This window comes from Antedon bifida, chromosome 10 (assembly GCF_963402885.1).
Source record: "Antedon bifida chromosome 10, ecAntBifi1.1, whole genome shotgun sequence".
Taxonomy (NCBI): domain Eukaryota; kingdom Metazoa; phylum Echinodermata; class Crinoidea; order Comatulida; family Antedonidae; genus Antedon; species Antedon bifida.
The window spans coordinates 18,093,153-18,117,442 of NC_136235.1; the positions used below are offsets into that span (position 1 = coordinate 18,093,153).

General features: G+C 31.6%; 1 protein-coding gene across 3 annotated transcripts; it reads left to right on the forward strand.

Annotated features, from left to right (window-relative positions):
• Positions 1 to 9: 9 nt before the first annotated feature.
• Positions 10 to 24,216, forward strand: LOC144853579 (E3 SUMO-protein ligase PIAS2-like). Of its 3 annotated transcripts, XR_013614391.1 has the most exons (14): positions 10 to 108; positions 1,410 to 1,863; positions 2,477 to 2,606; positions 5,642 to 5,732; positions 8,611 to 8,745; positions 8,959 to 9,064; positions 12,944 to 13,112; positions 13,662 to 13,727; positions 13,964 to 14,157; positions 14,928 to 15,063; positions 18,475 to 18,635; positions 19,173 to 19,201; positions 19,508 to 19,701; positions 20,975 to 24,216. XR_013614391.1 is itself a non-coding variant. In XM_078711293.1 (13 exons), exons 1-13 carry the CDS (start codon positions 85 to 87, stop codon positions 19,601 to 19,603), a joined length of 1,791 nt encoding a protein of 596 aa, XP_078567419.1. In that variant the 5' UTR covers positions 10 to 84; the 3' UTR covers positions 19,604 to 19,788. The 3 variants fall into 3 exon arrangements, 2 of the variants coding, with proteins under 2 accessions (XP_078567419.1, XP_078567418.1); XM_078711293.1 differs by lacking the exon at positions 20,975 to 24,216 and having other exon boundaries at positions 19,508 to 19,788; XM_078711292.1 differs by lacking the exons at positions 18,475 to 18,635; positions 19,173 to 19,201; positions 19,508 to 19,701; positions 20,975 to 24,216 and having other exon boundaries at positions 14,928 to 17,543.
• Positions 24,217 to 24,290: the final 74 nt, after the last annotated feature.

Consider the following 24,290-nt stretch of genomic DNA (forward strand, 5'->3'; position numbering starts at 1 on the left):
ATCCCGAAATGCATTGCTGCAGTTCAAACTTATTGCGCATGTGCACAATTTGGTACGAGATTGTAGTTTTGAACAACCAGCAAGATGTCGGACTATTTGGAATTAAAAGTAAGCAATATTTGTCAGTTTGTGGTCCTTTGATATACTATTTTTACTTATCGGACATATCGTTAGGCCATGGATGAATTTAACTTTCCGTGTAATATTTATTCACTTTTTGTAAGGTTTAATAAAGGGCTAAATCAATCGAATGACTTTGAGAGCGCAATTTGTTTTGTCCGGCTGACTGTGTGGAGGCTAGCCCACACTTTTTTCGCGGTGTACGATAGATCGGTCCGCCTTCATCAGGGTATTCGTCAGTGGGCAATCATCTTGATTGGTGAAGCCTATATTTAGTCTTTGGGCTTAGGCCACACCGCACTTGTTGTTATATTTTTGTATTAATTGTACTGCTGTTCTAGGCCAGGCCTAGTCTATATATTTATGATCAGTATTTTTTTTTGGTAACTTCAAATGTTGCATAACATAATATTAATAATTTGATTTCAAAAGAATAAAGATAAAGATCTGGTTGTCTTTTTTTGAGCAGACTGACAACTGAGATAACACGTTTAGCCTCTTATATACAGCATACAAAGGTCTTCATGTTGAAATGACAATGTAAAGTATTGTCTAACTCTGTGTTAGTTAGCCTACTACTTGGCCCTCAAGGTACTCCCTATAGCTAATACACTTGCCTATAGCAGATCTGGCCTAGCTAGAGCCATAAAGCATAACAATTTTAATTAAAAAATGTACAATGATATGTAATTATTTTTTAAACCATGTTTACCTTGTTATCTTTCCATACTGTACGGTACATAATAATGAGTTCTGTATTTATTTTCGTTACGGTCAACTATGCGTGTGTAATTTATTATTTTCCATAGGCATGGTTGACCATGCATCAAATTTAAGGTTTTAGGTTTCTATAGGCACTTTCAACTCTCTGTCTAGTTCTATGCCGATAAAAGAAACATAATTAATTATTAAACATTTTTCTTCCACTTCAACATAGAGGTTGAACTGTGTGCGAGAAACCTGTATGTAAAATCATCAATTTAAAGGATTTGTTACTTTTTGTGTGATTTTCCTTCATAAAAGTACTTATGAGGCCTAATTGTAAGGTACATTCACAATAAAGTAATTGTAAATTTTTACATGCTGTCATATGGATGTTGTTATAAATAAGGAAAAATCGCACTCAGCGGAAATTGACAAACAAGATTTAGCTCATAGGTTTCTTTGGTCAGTGCTGTTTTGAAAATACAGATAGTCTTAGAAAGTGAGCACAGTATCCTACTGTATGTTATGTACCTAGTCTAGCACAATTACATCCATGTCTGAGTAATTCTGTATATTTTTTTCAGCGAATGGTTATGAGTTTTCGTGTTTCTGAACTACAAGTATTGTTAGGATTTGCAGGAAGGAACAAAAGCGGTCGTAAACATGAACTCCAAGCAAGGGCACTTGCATTGCTAAAAAACAATTGTAATACACCAGTTGAAATTAAAATAAAAGAGCTAAATAGGAGACGATTCCCTAGGCGGTTAGTTAGCCCGCCGCAAGTAGCAGTTGGAAATTCAAATAGTAGCAGTAGGAACACAAATCAAATGCCAGCAGAAAGAATATCGCCGCCAAGCAATCCAGCATTACCGCAGTTTCCACAATTCTATCCGTTTAGTTCTCAGCAACATACGCCACAGCACGTGGGAGGTCAACATATTGAACTGACCTCGCCTCAGCCTGTTAGACCTGATGTTAAATTTTGTCCATTACCATTTTATGATATCCAAGATGACCTAGTAAAACCAACTGGTCTGGGTAAGTACTGTAATTGCTTTTTTTTTAAAGATGAAGCTATAATTTTTTAAAGAAATATAGTGATTGATTTTCATTTACTCTTTATTGTTCACATAAAACATTTGGTAAGTGTTTTTCTAATATATAAGGGACACTACTATTGAAGTGATATCCCTATTGAAGTGACACTCCTATTCAAGGGACACTCCTATTCAAAAGATACTTCTATTCAAGGGATACTCCTATTCAAGGGATACTCCTATTCAAGGGACACTCCTATTCAAGGGACACTCCTATTCAAGGGATACTCCTATTCAAGGGATACTCCTATTCAAGGGATACTCCTATTCAAGGGATATTCCTATTCAAGAAATACTCCTATTCAAGGGATACTCCTATTCAAGGGATACTCCTATTCAAGAGATACTCCTATTCAAGGGATACTCCTATTTAAGGGATACTCCTATTTAAGTGACATCCCTATTCAAGTGACACCCCTACCTATTCAAGGGACGCCCCTATTCAAGGGACGCCCCTATTCAAGGGACACTTTGTTGGTTCCTGAAAGTGCCCCTTTAATAGAGGCTCTAATGTGTACTAAATTAATAAGCTGATTAATATTCTTCAATGACAGTGCCATCTGGAAAATATAGAGAAATCCAAAGAACCGTGTTATTTCACCTAACACCACAGCAATTACAGATGATTCGTGAATCTTGGACACCGAATCCACGAATAGAATATGCAGTACAAGTTCAACTAAGGTAAGTCAATTCATCCACACTGCATATTTAAATGAATTATTAACAATTATAATAGTAGCACATATATTTCACAGGGTATTTAAACAGTTTTCAGGTATTAAGCTCTGTCTACACTTACCAAACTAGTTGGACAAAAAAAAGTGTGACATGCCGAAATATGGTAGTGATATGACATCATCATGTCCATATATGGGCACATCACATTCTACGCTCGCGCTAAGGTCAAATTTTCGTTCGCCAAAATGGCGAAAGGTTTTGAAAAACATTAGCCAAATTGAAAATCCTTTAGCCAAATTAAAAAAACCATAAAAATTCGCAAAAATGTTTATTTAATAAATAATGCATGTATTTGTTTGTTATTTGTGACTTCTTTTACATTTATATTATTATTAGGTATCCCAATGAAGCTGATTTTCGTTACCGCGATTTTAACACGTTCGTGAAATTTCAAAAAGTGACGTGTCTTTGAAGTTAAAAATATACTATTTCTTATGTACCCATGAGAATAAAAATTATATGCCTGGAAAGATCTTGTTTAAGGGATTATTTTTATATATTTTTAATCTATGTTTATTAAATATTTTAATAGAAAACGCGAGTTAAAAATGAGGTACAAAAGCCGGCGAGCCGAAATCCGCGCGCTAAAAATAACTTTGGAAAACACCTACCCATTTTCGCACCCGATCGCACGAGGTCCATAATAGGTGGTGGAGTAATTTTTGTTGCATGTTATCAGGCTTTAAATACTCTTTATTTTGATATGTAAATCGGTTATTATTATTATGTACATCCGCCTCATATGTCAATTTTAACGATAAAAATTGAATTTTTGAGTCTTTCTCATTATCAAAATCTGGCTAATTTAGTATTGAATTAAAGCTAATTTATATTTCTGTTTGATAAACCACATCGTTTTATTTGACTTTGCGTGGACCTCGTGCGAAGAAGCCAACAAGACCAACCACTGAAAAAAATAATCCCTACCATAAATATCAGTGTTTACCATTTTCCTTACGGGGGATTCAGTTCTCCGCTTATTACTAAATTACCGTCGCCCAGGCAATGTGCATGGTATGCATGTATTAGCGCGTTAATTAATGATTGGATAACCCCCGCAGTGGACTGTTCCATTTTCTGAACTAGTCTTCGCCGCACACGAGGCATGTCGAAAAATGTCACCTCTCATCATGGAATATTTGCTTCGAAACGTCAATTTTACCGATTTATTAAATTATTTAATAAGTGGAATATTTATCAATCTATTATATAAAACAAGTACGTTAGGAAGAAATGTACCGCAGAAATTTAAGAAGCTTTGAATTTGCTATGCAGCGGCCGTAACCCATTCTATGTAGGCGGCCGAAACGCGCTTTGGCCAGGGTTGCCGTTGTAGTATACGCTGTTTCTTAGCTATTCAATTTAAGCGCAACTTTCGGTTAGAATAATCGAAAGGGAAATAAAATTAAACATGTTAACATTTTACAATTGAGGTAATTACTTTTACTTTTTAAATAACAGAACAGCCTCGTTTACGGAAGTATTCGTCCACATGTTTCTGTTTACATTTTTCTTCTCGAAGTTCATTTTCTACGTCGAAGAATAGGGACTTCCCCTTTTATTCGCTCATCATCACGTCGACGAAGGCCGGCCACGAACCAATCACATTAACTGTGTGTCATTAAAACGTCATCGAGGCACGCTCTGCGCATGTTTAATCAGAACTAAAAAAATAAACACGGCGATCGTGACGTCGTCACATAAAATGCTGTGGTGGTAAAAAGTGTACCCGAGTCAGAAAGTACCGAAGTGTGGCGAATTCTCGCTCCCATAAGAAGTCACGCCGACCAGGCTAGGCCTAGGCTTGGAAATGTATTTTCGCCAATTTGGCGAACGAGGCAATAATTATTTTCGCCAAATGGAGACTCCAGTCGCCATTGGCGAATTGGCGAGCGGTTAGCGCGAGCGTAGACATTCTTTGTCATATAAAGTTTAATATTGTAGACAGAGTTTTACTGTCTCTACATTTGTTTAAGAAAAGACATTATTTACAACAATATACTACTAACATTTGTTGTAATTTCGAAATACTTTAGTCTCCTAGCAAGGCTATGGTTTAATGTCAATCGTGTACAAGTGAACACAAATTGATTCTAAGTCTATCAGTACTAGACTGTCCTTCATCTCTTCAAATGATGACGTTACAGTATTCAAAAGAAACAAGCCCGAAACCAATAAATTCGCTACAATTCAGTACTTTAATGGATATTTACTCAATGGTCAAATACTGGACAATCAACTGATGCATAAATTTTGTAAATTAGTGAATTAGAATCGACTGGCTTGCTTACAGTGTGGTACAATAATTTAAAAAGTCTATAAAATCAAAGCAGGTTGAGAGACTTAATATTCATGTTTTTTATTTATTGCACACCATGGATTAGAAACGTACATCTGTTAGAACAGAAGGTTATTGTGGTTTATCTATGGATCCCTCAACAAGAAAAATTATAATAATAATCTTCTGATACTTTATCACTTCCCGTTTGATTAGACATTCTGTGAAATTGGTTTTTTTTTTAATTTTCATAGCAAACAAGACATGAAAAACACTTACTGAATATTGTTATGATAAAATATCATTAGTTAAACAAAACATCCTTAATTACCATAAAGATCTGAACAGTACATAATAGTAATTCATGTTATGAAATCAATCAATAATAATTTAAATATATGATTATTAATTTAGTTTAATGTTGGCAGCGTAATAATTTTAACTTGTTCTTTGGTTAAATTCAATCCCAAACATAAAGTTTGATAGTGTAGACAGAGCTTTAGTTTAGACTAGACCCTTTAATTGTTAGAATACTGTATCCTTTTTTGGGTTGTTTTTTTAAAATATTAAATTACTTAAGTAAAAAAACTTCAGATGTACAGATTTGTTATTAACATTAACATGTGACTTCCTTTTATGTTGTTTCATTTAAAATACATTTTTTACTGATTTTTTTTCATTGATATTTTTTATTTTAAAGGTTTTGTCTGGCAGAAACAAGTTGTGAGCAAGACGACAAATTTCCAGGGAGTGTTTGTGTTAAAATAAACAATAAGTTATGTCCACTACCGGTAAGTATTATACAATTCTACTTCTTACAAAGGTTTCAAAAGTTAAGGGTAGGTGGAAATGCTGCAAAGGTTTATAGTACAATGAGGCAGTAAAATAAATCTTACAACTCAACAGATATAGGTCTATATGTATATGTGTGTCTCACAGAATAAACCGTTTTGTATTTCAAAATTGCATCCTGCTAAATTTATCAAACCTGTTTAAATCAGTTGGTGATCGTCAATGAAAAACATTAACATTACCCAAAATGCCCTCAGATGGTCAACGTTCAAGATGATAGTAGTTGGGGCAAAGGTCAATGGTGGTCAATCAATTAACAGTTATTATTTTGCGTTTTATTGTTCTAACACCCAATCAATTGGGTGTTTTAAACAGTTATTTTCAGGCTGCTATTTAACTGGTTATTGAAAATTAGTCCTTTTTCCTCTGCCAAGAAATTGGGGTTAATTTATGCACATGGTTGTTTATCCAGTTATTTTGTTTGCAGCAGAAACAGACCCTTATTTAAAAACACATATTTAGCTGATTCCATTAGTAATACAATATTGGTAGTACAGTAGAACCTTTGTTTTACGTTCCCTGGATTTTACCTACTCATAAAATGACTGATGACGTCATCGTTTTTAGTAAATAGTGTTATTTTCTTACATTGAGGATGCAGTTTAACAACAAACAACAAAGCCAAGGTCAACCTGGATTTTACGAATCCTATGTTTTACGCACGCCTTTGGTCCCGTACTGTACGTAAAATGAAGGTTCTACTGGACTACAGTATGTTCACTATTAAACCTACAATCGACAACAATATCCCTTCTTAATTACATTGCATGATATTAGTATTACTGTAATTTAGAGATTATGATTTTGGTATACCTAATATTAAAGATGTATTGTCTTCCAAAAACATGAAAAATGAAGATTAATATAATTTTAAATAGACCATTTTGCACTTATTAAAGTTATTCACTTCTGTAAAATTCAATATTCAATAGTTGTTAGAGATTATGACTTTGGTATACCTAATATTAAAGATGTATTGTCCCCCAAAAACATGAAAAATGAAGATTATATAATTTTAAATAGACAATTTTGCACTTATTAAAGTTATTCACTTCTATAAAATTGAATATTCAATAATTGTTTAGATTGTAGTGGTCTGTAGTTGTGAATTCAAGGCTATACTACTACCTGTAGTTTATATCAGCAGTGTCGGGTTACCCTACAGGGTGTGTCAAAAACAGAAACCTGACACTACAGTACCTACAGTACAATCTCCATCCTACTGCGAATTTAACTTTCTGGTATTACTGTTCCTTGTACTGTAGGCATTTTGCAATTAATACACAGATCACAAGATGCTCAAATCTTATTGTGCTACCCAATTGTTTTCCTATCTTATTATATACTTGTGATTTTGTTTATAAATCTGGTTCCTGGTTTACTGAATTATTTTGACATTCTTTAAGATGAAATATTTCGAGAAATTTTGAAATGTTGCTAGGCTACTGAACAAATTCATTTTACATTTCAAGCAAGAATTGAAAGAAACACTATTGATTTCAGTTTGTGTTAAAGTAAATTTTTTTTTTAATTTAGTAGTGTAAAATAATAATAATTAATAATAGTGAAGCATATGAACAAAAAGTAAATTGTTAATCATATCCCCTACTGAAGAAATTTTCCCAAAATCTGAGTGAATTGCTTTACATCTGAGATTTCAATATTGTTAAATGCAGGTGTATTCCAAATAATTTTATTCATCATCATCATCTTCCTATACTTTGCAGAACTCTATTTTAAATATATCATTTACTATTTAAGTAGTTGCACTTATAGGTTGGTCACATTTAATTTATGCAGTTATAATTAATAATTGCCTAAATTAAATGTAATAGTGATTATTTTTTTTTAAATTTGTGTTCCACACATTTTATTTATTCTTGTTATTTCCAGTCAATGTACAGATTTCAGATTACAATGACATGATTTGGGAATTTCCAGTAGACATCTGTTAAGACCGTGATTTTCCTAAAATTCGTCGTGACATACCATACTACTATTTTAACAATTTATTTAGGAAATCATTTCATTTTAAATAGTGCTACCTGGAACCGGTACTATGTTGTACCAAACAAAGAAATACTATGGAAGCAATTAAAATCACAACCCGATTTCAATTAATGATTCCTACATATAGTCTGGTGTTCTATGATGTCATTTCCTGTTAACCTTTCAAAAAAGGAAATTGACCTGAGCCACATAGACATCAGTCCGTTGACCTGGAAATCTCAGGGGAATTCCCTGCTATATTATTATATCTGTTATTAATTTGTTTGTCATGTAAATCCTCTCTCCAAGAAGCAAATTTGATCCGTTTTACACATTTTCATTTTATAGAATAATTTTAAAATAAATCATTTCTTTTAATATTTTTGTGCCTTTCATGGCAAAGTGTCAATTTTTAATTAACTAGCATAAACTGTTGATTCTTTTGTAAAATTAATGATGAATTTATGATGCCATTTTTGTTTAACAGGCAATACTGTACTGTAGGTACCGTACTCTCAATCATATATGAATATTTATGGAAATTTTTTATATATATATGGATTTTGGTATTTCATGTTTTAATTAATGTTACAGTATCTATTTTACTTTATTATATTCATAATGTTCAATTGCTTTTATGCTTTTTGTAATGATAATTTTAAACCAAAGTAAATATTAAGATAAGATATATATTTACAGTATTCGTCCAATCATCATGTTTCATAGGTTCTATTACTACTACAGGTATATATACTATGTTAGTATTCAAAGTAGTAAATGAAGAGATTTAGTTTATTAATTGTGGATATTTTTAATATATTTTTTTAGGCATTTCTGCCACAAAGTAAGGCAGGTGCGGAACCAAGACGACCAAGTCGGCCAGTGAACATTACGCATTTGATACGCCCGAACTTAAATGAACCTAACCGAGTAGATATAACGTGGGCGCAAGAGTTTGGTCGAGTAAGTAATCAAAACATTTCTTTTAGAAAATTATATTGAACACTTATTTTGCTTTACTATGAATGTTAACCTACGGCCTACAAATGTCATGGAAATTTAACTGTAGTGTAGGTGTTTTACATATATTCCCTAAATACTAAATAAAAATATCAAGGTCAAGTTTAACATGTTTTATAAGGAATACAAATTATTGATGTGTTTTTTTCTCTATAGCAATACTGTGTTGCCGTCTACCTTGTAAAACAACTAACTTCAGATATATTACTACAAAGATTACGCAGTAATGGTTTTAGAAATGCAGACCATACGCGGGCATTAAGTAAGTAATGTTTAATTTTAATGTTGTTTAACTTTTAACATTGTGTGCTATCCCATTGCATTGGTTCAAAGCTGACTCGCTCCTAGTGTTGTTACTTTATGAAACTTGGGTAGACTTAGCACTCCTTTGGCCATGAAAAAACAGTTTATTTTGGTATCATATAACTGAGTAGATACCAATATATTCATTATCTTTTAAATCCAGAATGTAAAACACTTCCTATTCTGTTGAAATAGGAAGTCATATGCAACCCCTGTCTTATCGAAGCATGCAATTATGACCTAAGGTCATCAATAATTATTTTTGTATTTATTATGGATGCTATGCTATAATTTTCAAGTCCTTCAAATAAATTGATTTTTTATTAAAACCATTGATAGAATGTTCTTGTAACAATATCCCAAAATCATTTTACAGCAATCCCTCCTTTGGGTCATCCTGTTAAATTGACACCCCTTCTAAGGCGGAACTTTCCTGTATAAAATAAAACAAGGGACTGCTACTATACATATTTTTTAATACAACGGCCAACCCCTATAATGGGGACACTTTGTTGAATCCTGAAGGTTTTCCCTGAATAATGATTCAAATATTGATTTCATTGTCAATGTGTTATTGGAAATTTGTGTTATTCCAATCCATTGATCAGATAATCCGGTACAACATATTCATGACCATACAGTACTACAAGACTTACCTTTTTTTGCTTTATCTACTGTTAAATAGCAGAACAATAACATCAATTCATATGCAAATTAGAAACTTACAGTTCTTTATTGTTCGGTGAACCGTGAAAATTATTTGAATATTTTACGAAGGTCGTTGTCCTTATTACGCAATCATTAAACTAAAAATAGCTTTCTAGTTGTTATTAATTAGGAATACATATAATAATATTGTGATAATAATAATAATTTATGATAATATGAATTGAATGCTGTTAATATACAAAGTTTCTAATGTTTTATGACATTACAATGTCTAGAGTACATACTTGATAATTCAGAATGGCTCGTCCCTGATACCATTATTAACAATTTGAATGTTTAGAGTTGAAATTTGTTTACAAAACATTATTTTTAGCAACATTTTATACCAGAAGTTTGAGTTTTGTTTATAATGAATACAACAATTGATAATTGAAAACAACTATCAGTACTATTAATAAACATATTTGTTTATTAACAATGCTCGAAGGGAAAAAGAATCGGTGATAATGCAGTTGGATATAATGACTATTCATTTGTTTTAAAATAATATTGTATGAAAAATTGTATTTTGTTCTGTATATAAAACGTGATGTTACAACAGCATCTTTCAAAATAATCTTGCATCTTTCCAATGCAATAAATAAATCCAATTTATCGTAACAATTAATTTTCCTTTTTTTTTTGTTGTAAATCTCATAAGGATTATTAAAATTGATTATTTAATCGTGCAGTTTTTAATTTCTATTTCTAGATGGAAAAATATTAAATGTAGTTACAAATTCAGGGTGCTTAAAAAAACTGTAAAATATGACATATTCCTTTTTCAGTAAATGCGTACTAGACCTTAATGACATGTGAATAGACATGAATACATAATATTCAATGACCTATTTCAACTGTAGACTCTAACATGTCATGTGCAATGGTTTATTATCACACTAAGCATGTATTATCATTTATTTATTCTAAAACAGTCCTGATCACCAAGAAAATATTCATTTCATTGTCATTTTGGAAAATTAAAAAATTATAAAACAATTAAATCTTTTTACAATTTTTTTTTTTCAGTATTAAACTTTTTGAAACACTTTCAAATATGTAAATTTTTCATGAGGTCCAATACTGTACTGTACGTGCCCCAAATTCCTTTTTAAAATTAAAAAAAAAAGCATTCTAAATAGCATTAATTTCTTGAAAATAATCAATATTAGGCACAAATTGATTTTCAGTATTTCCACATAAACAGTGTGTCAAACATTTTATTCATTATTTTTATAATATTTTTCACAAAATATTATTGAGCGTTAATGTGAAATTCACATGTTTACTACTTTGTGCATCATTATGTCTGTCAACATACCTCATTACTATTTTCAATTTGCTTGAAATGTTGTTAATATTGCCTTTTTATTGATAAACAATATTAAGCTCTGTCTACATTATCAAACTAGTTTGACAAAAACAGTGTGTGATGTACCCAAATATGGTAGTGATATTCCCAAATATGGTAGTGATTTGACATCATCATGTCCATATATGGTCACATCACATAAAGTTGGATAGTGTAGACAGAGCTTTAGCCATGAATTTATCTCATTTATCAATTGCAATGGGTTTATTCACTTTAACACTAGCATAGCAGCGGCAGTATATAGTTGTTATAATGCGTTTGTAAGTAGAAGATGAACTACTTTACTAATGTAAAAGGTGAATTATTGTTTTCATTTACATATTTCTATCTGCTTATTGACAAATATTGCCAATATGATTTTAATATTATGTGTGATGTCAAAGTTGTGTTATTTCTTTGCACGTCCCTGATACTTGGGTTATCACACCATAATAATGCATCAACAATGTCTGTTGGCTTATGTCCTAATGGAAAATATCAGGAAATCTATTAATATATGGATTTTCCCAAAGAATTAACAGATCATTATCATTCATCATCATTCATACTAGTAGTTTGTTCATGTGTAATTACAAATACTGCCTTACAACATTACATGGCTAAGCAATGGATAAAATCTAGGAACACATTATTCTTCGAGGGTACATATCAGTCATGTGCCTTCATGGTATTTATTCTTTTTCATACAATATTGTATACTGTATATTAATTTTGTAATAAATAAAGAATAAATGAAAGAAATGAAATTATTATAATGAGAAAAAAATGAATTGCATATAAATTATATTTTGTTAACCTTTATCTGCATAATAAATATTGTTGTATGCTTAATTATTGGTGTAGGCGGACACAATGCAAACATATTTAAGATAATCATTTCGGATATAACCATTCTATAAATAAACATAGATAATTAATTTTTGGTTGTCTGCACTTCAATTTAAAACATTCTACCTTGGGTTATAGGTTTGTCTATTATTTAATATTAAAATAATAAAATTGAAAAATAAATATATATCAAGCACATGAATTGTTGGTCTTCGCAAACGGTCAATTACGGCCTGAACCCAATCATGAGGCCGGCCAACAAAACAAGTAACAAGTGATTACAAACCAAAAAAATGACAAAATGGATCTACAAGAAAATTGCATGTATACGATTGTGATATGATTTGAGTAGTATAACTAGAAAAAAAAATGTAGTAATTTTTATTAATGGATTCATTTAAAAAGAAAGTATGTCAAGGTATTATACAATTGTAAAATATTCTAATATTGATTTTTTTTTTCAACAGTATAAATTTATTAAAAGTGAATTGGTGATTCTTAAAACTCGGCTTAATTTTAATACATTAACCTCATAATAGAAAAAGAAAGAAGAAAATTGAATACACCGTACAGTATATCCTCGGGTATAATCCCACTTCGGGTTTAATCCCACCACCTACTTTATGTTTGATTTCACAAACAGGCATATCCCCAGGTATATTCCCAGTATTGACTTTTGGTCTGGATGTACAGTAGGCCACTCTCTAGCCAGTTCAAATGAGTATTTACAAGAAATGGTTTAACAATCATTTTTGTCATGAACCAGGGTTTCCCTGGGTATAGTCCCACACCCCAAAGTCGGCCCAGTTTCATGTTCTAGGGGGGTGGGATTATACTCAGAGAATATACGGTAGAAGTCAAGTCAGTAGTCACTCAACAGTCACGTTTTTCTTGATTGTAGGGATAATTATGTTTGGTTTTGCTTTACAGTTAAAGAGAAGTTATCTCATGATGCCGATAGTGAAATAGCAACCACAAGTTTAAGAGTGTCGTTACTATGCCCACTCGGTAAGATGCGTATGCAGATTCCCTGTCGAGCGAGTACGTGTACGCATTTGCAGTGTTTTGATGCCGCCCTCTACCTCATGATGAACGAAAAGTAAGGACATTGAGTTTTCGAAAATCGATTCAGATTCTCAGGAGTACTGTATCCTATAATTGTCATAGCCAAATTCTTTGATACAGAATAACATGTCTTTCACATGTGATGCCTGTATCTAGACAAAAAGCCTTACCTGACATTAACTTACAGGTGCCTATGATACTGTCATATGTTGAGATACAGTGTAGAGCATTTACTGATCATCATACAGTATAATATGAATTCACATGGTAAATTTAGTATGTAGTCGAGTCTCCATGCAACTTTAAACCATTTCAGTTTTTGCAATTTTGAAACAAGTTCAAAATTACTGTAATGTAACTCAACCTCAGTCCTTTGCTTAAAGGTTCATTATTCATAGCTGAGTAATTTACCTTGAGCGCTGAGACGATTTACATTGTAGCCCTCGGCCTTAAGAGTTAGAATATTAAGGATGTATTGGTTAAAAGTAGGGCTATATGTAACACACTGCATCTTCTGAGGATTTAGATTGATTGATTGACAGGAATATATTGACATTTATTGATACTTATTTTATAATTTCAGGAAAGCCACATGGATCTGTCCTGTATGTGATAAGAAGGCACCGTTTAATCTCCTTGTTCTTGATGGGTAAGTTTACCTTTTATTCATTTAAAATCTAGGCCTCTATTTTTTTAAATATGAAACCAATATTATCACAGCATCATTTTTTCAATAAAGTTTGAATGTTTCAAAGTAAGTGAAATAATTTTTTGTTTTTGTATTTTTTTTTTTTAAGAAGTGAAAAAGTCTGATTTTATTAACCTTCATTTTTCATGTTTTTGGGGGACAATACATCTTTAATTTGTTTGATGTCGTTTTTGTAGGCTATTCCAAGAGATTATTCAGTCATCACCCGATACCAATGAGATACATTTCTTACAAGATGGTAGATGGAAACCAGTTAACAACAACAAGGAGGAGACGGTGGTATTGGGTTCAGCAACCAAAGTCACTAATGTGGAAAGCACACAAGAAAGCGTAAAAGACAGTTCAACATCCAGTAATGATAGTACAAATAGTGAGTTACATTCTTTTTGTCCCATGGTTGCATTAACTACTGTATATACTTCAACTTTATTCCATCTAGATGAAGTAAAAACATTGTTGGGAATTTCGCTGTTTTTGCATGCCTTTAATTTCTTCGATTGTTGTCTCATCCCAAAAGCCATGAAAATTAAGGGCATGCAAAATGTTGGGCTTTACAGTACATTGATATGCAGAGTTTAGGTTTAAGGGTCTTTCACACTTATTTTGGCACGGTTCCGGTTAAAATCCACCAATGTTTCGTTTTCACTCAACTACGCACATATTGATTGGTGCATAGCCACGTGGAGCGTCTAAAAAACGAAACATTTACGTTTGATTTGCCAGGGCCAGACCGGAACCGTGCCTAAACAGGTGTGAAAGACCCTTAATGCAGACACGGAGACATATAATAATATAATTAATCAGGCTTGATAGAGCGCATTATGGTAAAAGCCCCAATGCGCTTTACATTTACATTATTTTGGTTTTGTTTTTTATTTTTTGGGGCAAGCTTACCGTTACCGGTTGTTGGTGTAAATAGGCCTTTATTTCACTACATATTTAATGTTTTATATGTTTTGTTATTTGTGTTTCTAAGGGCCATAAATGATTAGTTTCTATGGTAATAAATAAATCATGCTTACCAAAAGGGTCTCCCCTATTTTACTACTACTACTCTCCCTCCCCCACCTCCCTTCTTATATTGATTTTTAACAAAAATGCTGATATAATTATTTATTTATTCATAATTTGTCTTTTCAGCAAATTCTTTCAAACCATTTAGTAAGACAGAGGTGGAGTATGTTGACCTAACAATAAGCTCAGATGAGGAATCGGACGACGAAGACAGCGCTATACCCGTAGAGCCTACAAAACTGGACTTCTCATCTAACAATGGGTGCGTTTCACCAGTAGTTATAAGCTCCTCCAATCCTACCTCACCAGAACAAGCTAGTGATAAGAACTCTGATTCAGATTACACTATTGTTGATGATTCAGTACCTCCACCATCTGATCCACTAACACCTGACATGGACTTCGAAGAAATTGAAAGAATTTTAACCTCATCTTTATCCCCAGCATATCAAACCCTTAAAAGAAAATCACCCTGTAAAAGTGATACAGAGAATACAGAAACAGAACAAAGCACACATTTAGAAAAGACAACAACAGAACATACGAATAATACACCAGAGAAATCAAATCCTGTGAACAATAATACAGAAAATTGTAACACAGAAAAGAATAATACAGAAAAGAATAATACAGAAAAGAGTTACGCAAAAAAAAGTAACACAGAAAAAGGTAACAAAGAAAAAGGTAACGCAGAAAAAAGTAATACAGGAAAAAGTAACACAGAAAAAAGTAACACAGAAAAAGGTAACAAAGAAAAAGGTAACACAGAAAAAAGTAATACAGGAAAAAGTAACACAGAAAAAAGTAACACAGAAAAAAGTAACACAGGAAAGAGTAGCACAGGGAAAAGTAAAAATAACAACATAGTACTTGTTAATAAAACACAAGAAACTGAAAGTAGTAAGTTATCTAACACAGCAGCTATAAAACCAATTGTAAGAACCAATAACATTGTGTCACATATGACAGAATCATGTGCCAAACGACAGCGCACAGAATACTATGACGGTCCAAGCTATCCTAACAATTATTATATGCAATCACAATATAACACAAACCAACCACAACAGCAGTATTACAATGCGGTCCCTCCTCCCATGGTACAAAGATACCATTGGTATCCTAATGGTAACAACTACCCATGCTACCCACAGTATAATTACCCTTCTTAACAATTATATTGAAAAGCTATTTTAAAAAAATGTTTTGTAAAAAGCGTTTGTGTTTATTATAAAACATATTTATATATGTATATTAATTTATTTGTTACAAAAATGTAGAATAGTGTTGAAAATTTCAAAAACATCTTCAAAAACATTTTTGTTTGTGAATGTAAAATAGAGGAAAGAAAATATTTATAAAAATGTATACATTGTCATATACTTGTTTTTTAAATTATACGATTCTAAAGGGGGGTTCCCCACTGCTCTGTACGACCTTAAATGTTATTTACAAAATGAGTACAATAACTCGAAGGGGATTCTCCCACCGCATTCATTCATTTATTGTGTCAATTAAGGAAACATATTTATTATTTTTCAGTTCTATACTAATGCATGATATTTTACATACACAATTTAAATGTGTACTGTGTAATAATTAAATCACAGAATCATTTTTTAAAGACCATTTCCTTTTCAATAGTATTGGAAATATAATCTATAATACAGTGGAACCCTTATTCAGAGGACATCTATATTAAGGGTAGACTTTCCTGTGTAATGATTTTGGGGTAACTACTGCAAATTCAAGGACACCCCTATTAAAAGGCATCCCAAAATTGTCCCCTCAATAGAGGTTCAACTGTGGTTATTGCATTGTAATTGCGCATGAAACAACTTATAATTTGCCTTTTGTTTCTTGGTTTTTCATGCTTGTTGCATCCATGATTGTATCATTTACATGGCGCTATAAATTAATAATTTCAAAATGTGAATATTTTAAAAACTTATTTTATTCTAAATACAGTAGAACACATATTTGGAAATATCCTTATTAGAGGACACTCACATTTGATGGATTACTCATATTAAGAGAACACTTTTAAGGGAACACCCCTATTAAGGGGACACTTTCCTATGATACAAATTAGGGGCAATATATGTTTTAACAACACTAAACAATCAACCCAATTTGTTGGGTCCTTAAGGTGTCCCCTTAATATTGGTTCTACTGTATTCATTTATGTTACAAGTATGCATAGATTTTAAAATGAGTATATTAATTTACATTTGTTGTGGGACAGGATATGATGTACATGACAACAAATTTCATATTATATTGTCTTAACTTTTAATTTCTTTGGGTTGTAAGTGTATAAAGTGTTATGTGTACATGTGTCATCTTTTCCAAAATTAGACACCCTTGGGCAGATAGACTGACTCCACCCTTGGGCCAACTCCACCCTTAAGCTCTGTCTACACTATCAAACTAGTTTGACAAAAAGTGTGATGTGTCCAAATATGGTAGTGATATGACATCATCATGTCCATATATGGCAACTTCACATTTTTTTGTCACATAAAGTTTAATAGTGTAGACAGGGATTTAAGACTGAATGCCCTTTTAAGTGTTTGGGTGTTGTTAGTGTTTGGTTTCAGAAAGCCTTAATTTAGGACTCTTTGTTATATAGCCTTTTTGTATTTTAAAATGTGGATCCAACTCACTGATATTGTTACTGTTAGTCTGCACAGCATGTTTTTTATTTGTTTCCATATTAAATAGTGTATTAAGGCAAAAAAACTCTTAAACTTTGCTTTATTTTGGCTTCTTATTTCCAATCAGTCATCGTCAATCATAGAGTATTTGACTCAATAATTCACGTTTTATTCCATCAATTGTTTATGTGCGAGAGGAAAGTAGAAGTAATCAAAAAATAAATGTTGATATAGTTTTCCTCAGTGTTTTTATCTATATTTGAAATCAAAAATTTATACCCAAAAACAAAGGAAAGTTGTGGGAATCGGGCTTTTATTACGACAGTCAATTCCAAATGTTTCCATGGATAATTTGTTGGTGCCATTTCCATCATTAAACAAATGTAAATTAAAAATGTTACTGACTTGTGGCCGGATAAAGTCCTTCAACCAGCAACCAAGCAACCATCATAGTTCACAAAATAAAAGCACATTTCTCTTAGCTATACCTGTGCTTTGATAGTTGCATGGACCCCTTGGGATTATTTTGATATAGTATAAAAAGAAAATGATGCTTGCTATTATAGGTAATTTTAAACAATTATTACATTGTAATACAAAACAATGCTCTAGGGAAATTTGTATTTTTAAGTTGTTACTAATAATAGTACTATTATGATATAGGGATGACTTGTATGGCATTTTAGCTCATGATTAACATCCTTGCCTTCCAGTCTGAAGGTACCAGGTTCAAATCCTCTTGATTCCAATTTTTTTCCTTCTCTTTTTTATTTGTTGTAAGAATTATTTTCAAATGTAGATAAACTAAATTAAATTGTAAATTAATTATGCTATATAACAATCATTTTTTAATGAATATAAATAAATAACTTTTAATTTAATAATTTACAGAATCCTGAATTCATTTTCAATGTAAATAAACATAAATTGAATCGTAAATTAATTATGCTATATAACACAATCATTTTTTAATGAATATAAATGAATAACTTTTTTCATTTTTTTTTTTTTTACAGAAGTCCTGAAATCATACCGACACCGATGCCACCTTTTGGGTCGAACAATTCAAGTATCTCGTTAAATACGCAAAGTTCAAGCCCGCACCTTCACCTTCCAAGCTATAACGAATACATGAATATTCCACCGCTACCAATGACGCATATGCCTGACTATCCAAGTATGTTGACTTTTAAGTTTTTTTAATTTTTACCAAACTTATACTTGGATAATAATTTATTTGGTTCTCTAGTTTAAGAACAGAGGAACACCCTTCCATAGATGACCACAAAATAATATTTACAAGGTGTATTATAAATAAAATATCAAATAAAAAAAAATAGTACAAAGCGTCATTCCCATAGAGTATATAGGCACAATACAAATGAGTTGACCAATCACAAATGACAGTTTGGATAATCCATCGTGATGTGATTGGTCAAATTAATTTGCGTTACATATAGTGGAAACCAAACTTATACAGAGGGAATAAAATAAATTATTTCTTATTTTAGTTTTTTATTGTATTTTTATAAATTACAAATTTTGATTATCACTAAAAAAGTCATTCACAAAATATCTGTCGTTTTTAAATGGTTATCACAAAATATTTGGTTTTTTACCTTTGAGTCAATACACATTTGCTTTGCTGATGATTTGCCAGAACGGCTCAAAACATTTTCAAAATATAAATTCTGTATATTACTTTTTCTTACAGATATAGATCTTATGTCAATGCTGTATACAGTGAGTATATTTATTTTCAATGCATACACTTAATCCAAAATATGTTCCTATATCTCCTTCTAAACCACAAGATCGATAGTATTGCCTTTCAAGGCTGTAGAGAGAGGTTAAAAATAGACAAGGCAAAAGATGCTTTAAATATAACTATTGATAAAATATGTGACGATCTCTGCTGGGGAATTGGGGTGGGTAGTGAAAATTGAAAATTGCAGACGAGGCGAGCTCTGCCTCATGCCGGCTACAGCCCTGCCTTTAAATTTTCCTTTATATTTATTAAGCTATGTTTTAATGTTTTTATTTCCGTAGCATTCAAACATTTATCAGAATCCTCCGATGCCAGATCATGGACGTTCTTCTTCGAGCAGTAGTCTCTTCAACCAAGACATCATTTCTCTCGATTGACAAAGAACCTGGGGGACGGAGGCTATGCAGGCTCCGTCTTCCGACATGGATTTTACAGATATTTTTGATGACCTTTTTCGTAGTTGTTGAGCAAACAGGTATGAAACAACGCAATGCTTAGTTGAGAATCTAAAATTGCTACCTGCCACTATCAAAGGTTAAAATCAATGGTCAGAGATTATTTAGGTAAAAATAATATACAGATATTGCCTGCTTAGAGGTGTGATATAAAATGTGATACCCTCAGAGGAAGTTATAGTTTAGGACTCTATTTTCCTTAGGAAAATTATAATTGCTTTTGATATCAAATTTGTATTTAACACCAATAGAAAAGGCACTATCTGTTATATGAAATAGCCAAAATGTTTCTGCAGGCAGGGCCTATTGTAGCACTACCATTGCTTAACTCTGCGAAGAATGAACATAGAAATGCAACCAATCAATAATTGATGATTACTTGGCCTTAAAGCTCAGGTACAGGCATGAATTTTAAATATAATATCTGGTTAATTGTACATAAATCAAATATTTGTAACAGAAATCAAGATGAAAAAACATGAATTTCCCTTAATATGGTCAAATACAAAATTTGGTAAAATTCTTCCATAAAAACCAGGAAGACGTTTTTTCAGTAGTTAGGTAGTTAACCTAATGTAATAACATGTCTGGTGACTCCCTAGAAGGTGAAAAAAGATGGTGGTTATACGGTGGATAATTTTTGCTATAGCATGAAAATAAAAATCTTAAGTTGAATAAAAATACCAGAAATGTAATATTCAAGTTATATTACCTATATTTAGTCATCTGATAACATTTTTTACCACACCGTTTATTTTTCATAGCTTTTTAAAATGCCTCTCTATTTACAAAATTTGTGTACAAAAGAATAGAGATTTTACTGTGTAATTTGAACTATCCCCCCACTGATAAGAAAGTGCTTATTTTCAACAAGCTCGTGTAACACAAATAAAATCCCAAAAATTATGAAACATAGGGGAAACTATAGATCGATAATTATTGGAATGTATGATCAATAGAAATTTTTTGCCCGCACCTGGCCTTTAACATAATATTCACTCAGTATATAACAAATTATGTATAAGTCTTTTTTATCAATGATTCTGTCAATTTCTTCAATGATAGATTTAAACCCAGTTGAAGTCACCAATTTTAAGAACATTAGGCTGGCTTTATTGAGCAATCGAACGAATCCTTTAATGTGCTTTCACTTGTGGTATTCGCGTCTCAATCTGGTTAAATTAGAGACCTATTGTTATAAATTTTATCTTCCCTATAACATAATGTTTTGGATTCATGGAGCGGTAGTCTTATAATGCTATTTCGACCAATAATGTTATCGTATTTTCATAGGCTATGTATTTTATTGACCGAAACAAAAATAATATAATGCAGCAAGTAATACGCAAACTATTTGCGGTGGGTGCTTATTATAACTATAGTGGTGGCATAGGTATTTCTACATACCTAGAGGACTATGGTTTGGGTGCCCAAATACGTCTCATGATATTGGTAGTAAGAAATGTTCAATTACAGCGCAAGATGGAACAGAGCATTACAAACCAAGAGTTGATGTGATAGCTTATCAACATGACCACACTAAATTCTGATATTAATATATTTGTGGAAGCTCTTTGGTTTGCAAGCATAATAAGATGACATTACTCTATCACCTCCTTGTTATCATATGGAGTTGTGTCGTTTTAAAATGCATTTAGAGTAGTCTGGAGTTATCTATGTTTTGGCCTAAAACAATTTGCCAATTTTTACGATAACTTTTACAGAATACTAAATTTTAAAGTAATTACTTCTAGTTTTGGAATGTGATACCAAGACTAAACTAAAGCTCTGTCTACACTATCAAACTAGTTTGACAAAAAAAGTGTGATGTGCCCAAATATGATAGTGATATAACATCATCTTGTCCATATATTGGCATATCACATTTTTTTGTCACATAAAGTCTGATAGTGTAGACAGAGCTTTAGGTGTATAATAACAGAACAATGTCATGACACTTTATGAATATTATATTATGTATGTATACAGGTGCAAATATTTTTATATAAGTTTGTAGAGGTGGTTTATATTATTATTAAAAACAAATTTTAATCAGTTAGACAGTAGAACCCCTATTAAGGGGACACATTCAGGAGACAAACAAAGTGTTTCTTTATAGGAAAACAAACATTAAAACAAACATTACCTTTAAGCTCTGTCTACACTATCAAACTTTATGTGACAACAAAATGTGATATGCCAATATATGGACAAGATGATGTTATATCACTATCATATTTGGGCATATCACTACCATATTTGGTCACATCACACTTTTTTTGTCAAACTAGTTTGATAGTGTAGACAGAGCTTAACACTATCCTTAGTGAGTCTCTTTATTATTTTCTTGGGAAAGTGTTCCGCTTGAATGAGTGCGTGTTCTACTGTATTAACCTATGACCTGCAATGCTGTCACAATAGAAATATTGTTGTTTTACAGTTATGAATTAATATTCAAATTTGAGTGTTTTTACAAAGAAAAATAAATTAATAGGGCAATATAAAATTATGTAATTGTATAAAATAATTTGTAATTATTAAAAATATTGATGGGAATTCTTTTTCTTTCTTTTTTAATGAGAAGAGTTCCTTTAAATTGTTTTCATTTTAACATTTGATATTAAACACTTTCATTTTAGCATTTTTGTTGCCTAGTACGGATCAACTATTGTGATTGTCATGGTTCTTTTTTTTAACCCCTAAAATTCTTAACAATCTTATTAATCTTTCGTTAAATTTGCATCTTTAAGGCCAATTTACACAGACGAACGTTAACGGTAATAAAAATATAGAATCTATGTTATTCCTTATGACCATTTACACACAACGCGGAGATAGATACAGATTCTATGTTGTACAAGCTACACGGTTTTTCCGCTTACCGTTACCGCTCGTCTCTGTAAATTGGCGTTTATGGTTGATTTTAATAGTTCTTTTAACGCCATTTTTATTGTATTTGATGTCACTGAGCTCTTTAAAAAGGACTTAAAACTAAAAAAGTAACATTTGAAGAGTCTCATTGCTAGAAAGATTTTCATTTGTTACTACAAAAGTATATATGAATGTTGTATGTTGTTGAATATAATGTAATTTTAATTATGTTAATCCATTATGTTGAACATAATAGGTAAATTATATATGTAGATGTAAGCCGGTTTTAAATTTAATAAATATTAAACAAAGACGCTTTCTTTGTAGGATTATGGCTTTCCCATTTAAAAAATTATTTATTTTATATGCATCCAACAGCGAGTAACTCCACAATTACAGAATGGATAAACTATTTTATAATTTGTCATGCTTATAAACTAAGTCTCATTGAGGCTTAGGGAGTGGAGTTGAAAGAGTGAATATAACCCTGGCAATATGTCCGGATTGAACCGTGGACCTTGGGATTGGCAGGCAAGCATGTTAACCACTAAGCTACTTCTCCACTATTCATTATTTCATACTGTTGTTTCAAAAGCCACAAACAAAATTAGAGGAATGCTTGTACTATTGGGGTTTTTCAGATAGTGCAAATTATTTTTTATTTGTATCTACATTGTGGAATTTGTAAAGCTATCATACAGTCATTTACTGGATTTTCTTTCTCAGAGGTACAAAAGAAAAAGTAGATTCTCATGCTTCAAGAATACGTTCTCAATCTCTCAGAGATCTCTCCAATATGACCCATGACCCTTCCTCTTATTAATCCTTACATTGTTGTTAGTATGACAGTAAGCTAATTTATTACATATTTTATGGTTATAATGAACTAAATTTCGGACGGTAAATATTAAAATGCTGTGCATTTTTGTTAATATTATTGTGTTGATTTTATATGCTGTTGGTAATAAAATGATGTGGGGGCAGATTTGCGCAATTACAAGGAATCTATGTTTTATATGAGAATAATTGTATCTTCACTCTAAAGAAGCTTCCCACGTTATGCAAGCGCGCCGAAAGTAATTTGGCTAATTATGACGCAATGGATCATCCAAAGTGTCATTTGATTGCTCAACTCACTTTCGTTGTGCCTACATCGTTGGGTTGCATCCAATTGGGAGCTTTAACGGAACATCTAATGTTGATTCTATGTTCCAGATACATTTTTATTCATGTTTTGTTTTAAAGGACTATAGTTCGTATATAGAGGATAATCCCTGTACTATTTCAGGGAGTCATGCATAGATTAGTACATCTAAACTCTATATAAATGTAATACCTAATACTTTATATGTTTTTTTTCTTTTGCAGATAATTAATTTTGTCCATGTTTTATTAAAATGATATTATTAAGTTTATTATTATTAAATAACAGTGATGGAAGTGGAATATATTTCAGGGATGCATGTTGTGAATTGAGTTTGATTATTCTGCACATTTATTTTTTTGAACGATAAAATATTATTTCATGTTCTTCAACTATGGCACTATCTTTATTAAGTGATCAGTTAGCAAGTTTGAATTTTAAGTTATTTGTTTAAAGAATAGAAAAATAATAGACATTTCACCACATAAACTTGTACAATATGTTAAATAAATGAAAATATGTACAGCAATTAAACCACTTTGTAATTGTTTTTATTTATTACTTTGTGAAATAAAATACAGTTACTGTATAGTT